At 44.5% G+C, this 9308-nt stretch overlaps 1 protein-coding gene across 2 annotated transcripts in view; it reads right to left on the reverse strand.

The window, feature by feature from the left end:
- The window catches only part of HTR7 (5-hydroxytryptamine receptor 7), an 82951-nt gene that overhangs the window by 4523 nt on the left and 69120 nt on the right, over positions 1-9308 (reverse strand). The window contains exon 2 of one of the 2 annotated variants that reach the window (XM_040485836.1): positions 3428-4186. In XM_040485836.1, the coding sequence (XP_040341770.1) occupies positions 3428-4186 (759 nt within the window). Of the gene's footprint in view, positions 1-3422; positions 4187-9308 lie in introns of both variants that reach the window. The other variant, XM_040485837.1, reaches the window with a different exon arrangement.

A 9308-nucleotide genomic window follows, 5' to 3' on the forward strand; every position in this document is an offset into this window, starting at 1 on the left:
GAAATGGGTAGATATCTGGAAAGAGCAATACACAATCTAGTAGACTGTTTACACCGAGAAGGAAGAAAACTATTATGCAGGGGGAAAAAATAGAGCCAAGAAGGCAGAGTTGGAACGAGAGTAGAACCCAAGCAGCCAGAGGAGGAGGAAAGGGCTGGAGAGACTGGAGGGAGGAACCTTGAGTCTACAGGCTGGCCAACAAGTGTAGGTGCTGAACAGAAAGGCAGGGGGTGGAGAGAGGATCCTGAGAAGGTTTGCTGTGAGCTATGGATTTGACACTAATCGTTGTTCCAGAGACTCCAGGAGAGTTATGAGTTGTTTGGGTCATCCAGCTAGTGTGTGCCTGAGCACAAGCAGGCAGTGTGAACTGCACGCGTTGCTGGTCTCTTACTGGTTACTAGTTACTAGTCTCTGGTTACTAGTCTCTTACTAAACACCACCGCCACATCTCCTGCCACCCTGGCCCACCGGACTGTGAGTTTCCAGAAGCAAGGCCCGCTCACTTCCTCATCTTTCCATCCCCCGACGTGCCTGGCGTCATGCCTTGCACAGAACAGGCCTCACATGTTTCTGGAGAAAACCAGCCACTGGACAGACTTTACTTCCAGCCTCCACCTTCTGACTCATCTCACCTTGTGTCCCTGGATCAGTCTGTCACTTTGATGATTCCCATTCTCCTATTTACAGAGATTCAGTCAAGAGCTCACGGCTGTCCACACTAGGGCTTTGCAACGTCAGCATCACAGAATCGAGGGTGGGGTAATTCTTTGCTGAGGGAGGCTGCCCTTGCATTCCAGGATGTTTAGCAGCATCCCACTAGAGGCCGGTAGGCCCTCCCCTCCCCCAACTGTGACAACCAAAAATGTCTCTAGACACTGTCAAGTGTCCCTTGGGGGCAAAACCAACTCTGGTTGAGAACCACTTGTCTACACTAAAACCCCAAATTCCTGGGGCCAGAATGGAAGAGGCTTCATAATTTCATCTCATGCTACCTTTGAGTTGTCATCTCCAAATCTTGCCCCACCCCAGTGCTCAGCATCAGCCAGACTGTCCTTTGCATAAAGTCCCACACTGCTGCCTTTACATTTCTACTCTCCTTTAGCTATAAATGCTTGATTACTTTCAGAGACATACATGAGACCACATCCTCCAAGGTCTTCCCTGGTCAGGGCTAGGGTGAGCTCTGAGTTATGTTCCTCTGCTTTGAATCCCATAGCTTTTCCTGTTGCCACCTTTCTCTCGTTCTTACTACGAACAGGTTGAGTGTGCATATGTGTATGTTTATGTTTGGTCTGTCCGAAAGACATATACGCAGGATGGGAAAGATCATGCATTTTCTACATCCTTCTCAATGTATGGCAGAGTTGTAAGCAAGAACTTAAAAAGGAGCCTTCACACATTGGGTGGACTAGAAAGCTGCCTGGTATAGATCTTTTCAATCAGCAGCTATTCCAACTCTCTTATTAGAAATTTCCTGAAGTTGGGGCACCTGGGTGACTCGGTCAGTTGAGTGTCCAACACTTGATTTTGGGTCAGGTCACGATCTCATAGTTAGTGAGATCGAGCGCCATATCGGGCTGAGCACTGATAGTGCGGGGCCTGCTTGGGATTCTCTCTCTCCCTCTCTCTCTCTGCCCCACTTCCCTCTCAAAATAAATAAATAAATTAAAAAAAAAAAAAGTCCTGAAGTTAACGGATATTTAGGCCAATTATTCCAAATGATTTTCAGATTCTATAATTATAAATAAAATCAATAACACCAAATCAAACAGAGAGAGATGTAATGAGAGGATAGTGATTTTTCTTAGACCAGGGGACAGCAAACTATGACCTGTGGGCCAAATTCACCTGGTTGCCTGTTTTTGTAAATAAAGTGTTACTGGTACAGGACCATGCTCATTTGGTTACTTATGTCTATGACTGCTTTCTCACAACAAAGGCAGAGGTGAGTAGTTTCAAGAGACCTACAGCTGGCAAAGCCTGACCTACTTACCATCTTTTTCACAGTAAAAGTTCACTGACCCCTGTCTTAGACTAACAGGAAAACAATATCCAAGCCTCCATAAAAAGCTATGGACCCAGAGGCAAATATGTTCTGTTAGTGAAGTCAGAGAACAGTGGAGCTCCTAGAAGTTTTTAGTCATTGGTGGTGGAGTTGGCGGTAGGTGGCGGGGGGCAGTGGGGGGGGGGGGGCAAGGCTAGGTTTGGAGCCTCTGGCACTTTGGTGTCCTCCTGGAGCAGGGCTGCTCCCCTGAGACAGGTGGGAGCAGGAAGGTATCCTTTGCCATGGTTGTTACACATGTTCATATGTGTATATGTTGTCACACGTATTACATGAAGGAATGTAATATACCAAGAGTTCATGGAAGTCAGATTAAGATGATGCACTAGCACACTGGGGGGCCACCTTAGTCTCCAGCTCTGTTACCTCGTCTGCCAAATGAAGGGCCTGGACAAGATGGCCACGGCGGCCCACGGTTCTCTGGCTGCTCCCTCCCTCCGGGTCGGGTGAAAAGTAGCGCCTCCTACTCTCCTGTCCGACACTGCTCTGCTCTCTCTCTCTCACCAGTACCTTCCATCCTCTCATCCCAATTTCTTCGCCCCCCAAACAGCTTTCCCACAGGAGGACGTGGCCACTGCCTCAGATTTAAAGCAAAATCGGGTGTGGCCAGCTGAGCGCCCTAAAGAACTCCACTGTCTCCTTCCTGCTTTACGATGCCAAACTCACCAGGTGCGGGCTGCGCAGGAAACACCCACCTCCTTGTCACCGCTGGCCCTCTGCAAATCCCCTTTCAGATCCCAGCACCTACTGCAATCGCTCCCGGGAAGGTCCCTGAGGCCTCCTAGACAGACTCAGCGACATTATGGGTTCTCTCCTCCCCCGAGAGGTGGGCAACGCTTCCTAAAAGCTCTGCAGGCTTTCAAGACTGGCCTCATCCTGGCACATCCCCACGCTAACCACGCTCCTTTGTCCCAGGCTGCTTCCTTTTAGACTGTATGAATTTGCTCCCTTTCTCAAACGACTTTATCAGCCAAGGATGAGGTCATCAAAACGGCTTTACTGGATGGAAGAGAAACAGCAATGAAAGCAATAGTGTTACGAGGACGGGAGATCCGGGACACGATCTGGATGTTGTTGATGGGAAAAGGATGGGACACAGCACCTTCCTTGTCCCATCACACCGACTGCAATTCGTCAACAGATCAGTCCTGTCTTCCAGTCCCGCAAAGTACCCGACTTTGGCTCTGGGGACTGGGAATTCCGTTGGGCGGAGGACTGGAGTTCACGGCATCCGCAATCCTGACCCGATCTGCTTGGTAGAACATCAGCTAGCCCTCCGGGATATGCTTCACGAAGTTCCATAAAAGGGGTGGGGGGAGGGGGGGGGGGGAGGGAGAAAAGGAAAACAGTGATAAACGACCTTACAGCACAAACTCGGGTCTCTCCGGCCTCTCGGCGAGCTTCAGGGCCTCGTGCATGCCTGCGGCCGAGAGCTTGCGGTTGATATTCCGGTACTGGCACTGGAGCAGGCTGCGGTAGGTGGTCCTCAGGTCCCGGTTGAAGAAGGCATATATAAAAGGGTTAATGAGGGAGTTTGCATAGCCCAGCCACAGAAATGTCCTCTCCACCCACAGCGGGATGCAGCTGCAGGCGGTGCCGCAGATGAAGGGTCTGGCCGTCGAGAGGAGGAAAAACGGCAGCCAGCACACGGTGAACGCCCCGACGATGATCCCCAAGGTGGTGGCTGCTTTCTGCTCCCTCTTAAAGATGGAGATGTTCTTCCTCTCGTGTTTGAGGAGTCTCGAAAGGTTGGCACACTCCTCCACCTCCTTCTGGAGCTTCACCATGCCGTTCAGGGAGATGATGCTGTCGGGCTCCTCGGGGCGAGGGAAGCCGGGGAACTTGTGCTTGGCGGCGCTCTTGCGGGCGGCCTTGTAAATCCGGTAGTACATGAACAGCATGACCGACATGGGGATATAAAATGCCACTGCCGTGGAGTAGATGGTGTAGCCGAAGTCCTGGCTGATCAAGCACACCTTGTCATCGTTGACGTTCTTAGCCCATCCGAAGAGCGGCGGTAACGTGATGGAGGCAGAAAGAAGCCAGACGGAGAGAATCATTTTGGCCATGCACTTCCCATTCTGCCTCACCGGGTACGTGAGTGGCCTCGTGATCCCAAGGTACCTAGGTGAGAAATGGAAAGCGGACACGTGACCCTGGGATCCCACCTGAGCAGCGAGAAGCACGACCAGCCAGGTGTTAGGCTTTACACGCGGCAGTCCGTTCCTCGGGACAGCCCTTCGAGGCAGGCACCATTATGCCCATTTTACAGAGAGGCAAACTAAGGCTCCGAGATGCTACCTACTTCTTTCCGGGTCACAATTAGCCCGAGGTACTGCCAGGGGTCAGCGTGAGAGCCTTCTATGATGCCAGGCCACGCCCTCCTTATCCTTTGCAGCCTCTCCTACTCCACACAGTCAACGAACTAAAGATTAAACATCCGCCCCCCCCCCCGCCCCACCGCCACCAAAATCAGCTGGGAACAAAATGTCAAGTCTGACGTGGGATGCTGTGACACATCCTCACAAATTAACCAAGGTCTACCACACTCTGATAGTATACACCCACTGATCTCCTGGGTTGTCTTAATTCAGACAGGCTTTTAATTCATTTTAAGTTCCCCTTTGCACTGTAGCAAAAGCATTTCCTAAGGATCACAGAGATTTGTGAGATATTAAGGAAATCCTAGGGTTTTGGAATGCAAAGCAGCAACTGATCATTTTTTATGCCCAGAAAATTCTCACACAAGAGTAATTTCAGAAGAACAATCTATAAAATAAAAACAGCCTACCTCGTCTCTCCTCTCCTGAGAAGGATCACAAAAAAGGGGCACAATTCTGAAAAATATGAGGTAAAGCCAACGTTTTTTCTGTGCTTAGTTCTAGATAGAGAATAAATATTTCTCCGTCTCCGTTATCAAGGATTCCCAATGCAAAAGAGACTCAGCAAACAGAAAACATACACAGCAAGATGTTTTACCAAATGTTTAATGGTTTTCAGCTTTCCAAATTTGTTTTCTTCTCTGTATTTAATGGCCTCAGCTTCTATTTGGAGGAGGATGCAAAGAGCCCGTAAGAAGCCAAGACAGGTAAAAGCTGGTCATTTTGCTGGTTTTTTATTTCATGGATGTATATTAAAGATGCACTCTTCACACATGAAAAGGAAGGGTACAGAGTCCCCCAACTTACCAACAGGTTATTTTCTGAAAGTCTCTCAGTTGGTAGGTTGAAATTTTAAAAATAATTGTTTTGTGCTAGACATAGCCTCACGTGTTTTGCTTAAATTACCCCACAAAAGTCAAAATCATGCTTTCCCAATGAAAATTAGCATCACTGCAGCACTTATAACAAGTTAAAACGGAAACATCAGTAAAGAGGAATCGGCCATATTTGCTTATTCGTCGAGAGTATTTATTCACTCCTTCCACAAATACCCATCGAGCTCTTTCCATATGCCAGGTGCTGTCTTCAAAGTTGGGGATACGGCAGTGAATAAAAGAGACAAAAATCTTGAATGCACTTGGGGAAATCATGTTGGGTTGAACAGGAGGACTGAGCCTCGTGGTAATATTGAAGGGACCTCCTGATTCTTTCCAAGGATTCGGGTGTTACTGCACGGCTTCTTCATTTCACAACCTCTAGGTCCCTTTCCCCGATAAAGCTAACCCACAAGCAGTATCCCTAGGCTTATCAGGCAATGTTAGGACTAAGTTTTGGCTCTCAAACAGAATGAAGGACGAGAAAGATGGAGGTTTTCCTGAGAAGGCAAGAATTAGAGCTGCAAAGGAGGGAAAGAGAAAATGAGGCAGGAAGTAGGCAGCAAGGGAGGGAGAGGGGAAAGAGAGAACAAGGAAGGGAAATGTGGAGTAGACTTTGCCATTTTGGAATTATCTGAAATTATCTGAGTTTTAAGCTGTGGAGAAAAACTTTTAAGACGATAAAAAATAAAAATAAAAAAAGGTAGATGAGGAAAGCCCTGAAGAAAGGTGTTGGAACCAATTTCTCTGGTTCAGGGTTTTCCTGCTGCAACTGCTTTGCAGACCTCTGTTTTCATATCTCATATGTGCTCTCTAACAACTCCTGTGGATGTAACCTTTTGGCTTCTTCTTTGTTTCCCCACACCCCCGGCAAGCCTTTGCCAGGACTTGGATTTTGATTTGATTATCTTCTCTCTTTGCCTGTAGCCACAGGCAGAAGCTGCTTGTTTCCAAGCCTGGATCTAGCCAACCCAGGCAGGAGGTGCCAACAGGAGACCAGTTCCTACAGTTCCCCAGGTGGCCACCAGATGGCACTGTCAGACCATCTTACACCTACTTATGGGGGGAGGGGAGGGGAGGGGGTTGGGATGTGGGTAGTTAGGGCAGGTAGGTGTCTACCAGAAGGAGGATCACTCTCAACAAGAAAAGTTCTATTTTTTTGTGTGGGGTCATATAAAATATTAGCAAGCCTGGAATTCACAGCCTCGTAGACTCCTATTCTTGAAGAAGTTGGTTCAGTTTTCCCTTCCATTCTTCCCATAGTCCTTACTTAAACAGGGAATTCTATCTTCAGGCTTAATTAAATCCAACCTTTCTTCTGCTCACATAAATAATATGGAATTCACAAAGATTATACCTGAGAGATTGAGTACCAAGGACATCTCACAATATTAAATAATCTCATAAGCACAGCATGCTTATTCATTCTAATATACTTAGTTTGACTTATACTGCATTTCCATGACGGGGGTCAGCCCACATTTGGTCCTTCCTGGAGGTACAAATTATATTGCATAAATTCCTATTGTAGAGTCCATTCTCAAGTCATGTCCTACACTAAGGCAATTATATTTACTTTTTGAGTCTCCTGGGTACCACCTGGTGAGACTTTTGAAGGCTAAAATCCACCAAAAGATGATTTAAAAATATGTATGAGCGCTCATTAAAGTGTCTGGAAATAAAATAAATAAACAAAAGTCAATAGTTTTTTTTTAATCAATTAATAATTAGAAATATTGTGAGAGGAAATAACTCTATTCAAGACAACAGTCAACTAAAATATCTAGTTAAATGTTTTAAATGCCAGAGCCTATATGAAGAACACATAAAATGCTACTGAAAGACCTAACTAAAACTAAAACTCAGTATTATAAAAGTGCCAATATTCCCTCAATTCTAAAACTGTATATAATTTTACAAAAATATGTATACAAAGAGTATACACACACACACACACACACACACACACACACACACACACAAATACGATTATACATTAATATTGGACAACTCTACTTGAAATTTCCAGCAGGGCTTTTCTTAATTTGACCAAATGATTTTTAAGTTCATCAAGTAAACATGGAAAAAACAAAATTTGAAAAAGAAGAAAACTGAAGGGATACTTATTCCATAAAAAAACAACAACAACAAAAAAGTATAAAGCCGGGGCACCTGGGTGGCTCAGTCTGCCTTTGGCTCAGGTCATGATCTCAGGGTTTGTGGGTTAGAGCCCTACAATGGGCTCACTGCTGTCAGCACAGAGCCCACTTTGCATCCTCTGTCCTTCTCTCACTCTGCCCCTCCACCGTTCATGCTCTCTCTCAAAAATAAATAAAATAAGAAAGAAAATAGTGTAAAGCCACAGAAACAAAACACAGTAATAGTTATTCAGAAATAGGTCAACTGAATAGAACAGAGCCGAGAAATAGATTCAAATATATAAGGGAATAATGTAAGAAAATGAGTCACTTTAAATCAGCAGTAAATTGGGTATGTGTTCTTGAAGTCTGACAACTGACTAGCAATGGGGGTAAGTAAAAATAAAACTGGCTTATCTTTCTCCTTACTCAAAAATAAATCCCAGATGGATCAAAGATTATCATGTAAAAAAATTAAACTCTAAGGCTACTATGAGGAAATATGGGTATTTCTGCAATCCTGGAAGGAAAATCATCATTCCTAAACTATGATACCAAAGCTTAAAACTACAAAGTGACACAGTAATAAATTTTGGACAAAAATTCTATATACAGAATAAAAACAAATAAGTGACATTTAGTTTAAATTAAAAATCACTGTGTGCGGAGTTAAAAGTCAAACGACAAACTTGGAGTCCAAATAAGAAAAACCCAATATTCACAGATCTCTTACAGGTCAATGAGAAACAGGCAAAACTATCCCAATAAAAATACTGAAGGGGTTAAACAAAGAAGAAATAGGGATATCCAACAAGCACTTGGAAATATGTACAATTTCATTCAGAATCAAAGAGATGCACATTTTGAAACAATGACAGAATTTTGGGCCATTTGTCAATTTTTAAGAAAGACAAAATCCAATATTGAGAAAGTGTAAAAAAAAAACACGCACTCTATCATTTTGCTAGGAGGAGTTGCTACTGAGATAACCACTCTGGAGGGCTGTCTGGGAATTGATATACATCGGCATTTACCTCTCGGCTCAGCAATCAGGCTTCCAGGAATTTAAGAATATAACTGTACAAGTGCAAAGTGATAAGTGTGCAAGAATGTGAACTAAACACATAACAGAGAGGGAGAAGCTGCAGTATAAATGTCTATCAATAGGAGGTTAAATTAGGGAGTATATGCATGTATATATAGATACATGGATAGATATGGATAGATATGGATATATAATGTAACCACTAAAAATTATCAGGTACTATTGACTGACATGAAAGCACACAAAAGTGGATAGAAAACAATGTCTAGCCCTAAAAGACAAGTAACAAGTATTAATTTTTTTATGTAAAACTAGGCGTGCGTATGAGTGAGTGTGGGTCAGTATGTGTGTGTATACTGAGATGTCTAGAAGAAAATCTACCAACTATAAATGGCACTTTTATCTGAGTTATAGAAACTTGAGTAGTTTTTAAATTTTTTCTTTTTCCTTTTTTTTTTTTTTTTTTTTTTTTTTGGAAAGAGAGAGAGCGTGTGCACATGTGAGCAGGAGAGGGGCAGGGAGGGGGAGAGAGAGAGAGGAAGAGAATCTCAAGCAGGCTCCACACCCAGCACAGAGACCAAAGCAGGGCTCGATCCCACCACTGTGAGATCATGACCTGAGCAGAAATCAAGAGCAGCTGAGCCACCCAGGCGCCCCTCTTTGTACTTTTCTATGCTAAATGTTTGTTAACCGTATGTAAAAGAAAGGAAGGAAGGAAGGAAGGAAGGAAGGAAGGAAGGAAGGAAGGACAGAAAGGAAAGAAAGAAAGAAAGAAAAGAAGGAAAGAAAGAAAGAAAAGAAGGAAAG

Source organism: Herpailurus yagouaroundi, unplaced genomic scaffold (assembly GCF_014898765.1).
Source record: "Herpailurus yagouaroundi ecotype Mexico unplaced genomic scaffold, PumYag 163, whole genome shotgun sequence".
Lineage (NCBI taxonomy): Eukaryota > Metazoa > Chordata > Mammalia > Carnivora > Felidae > Herpailurus > Herpailurus yagouaroundi.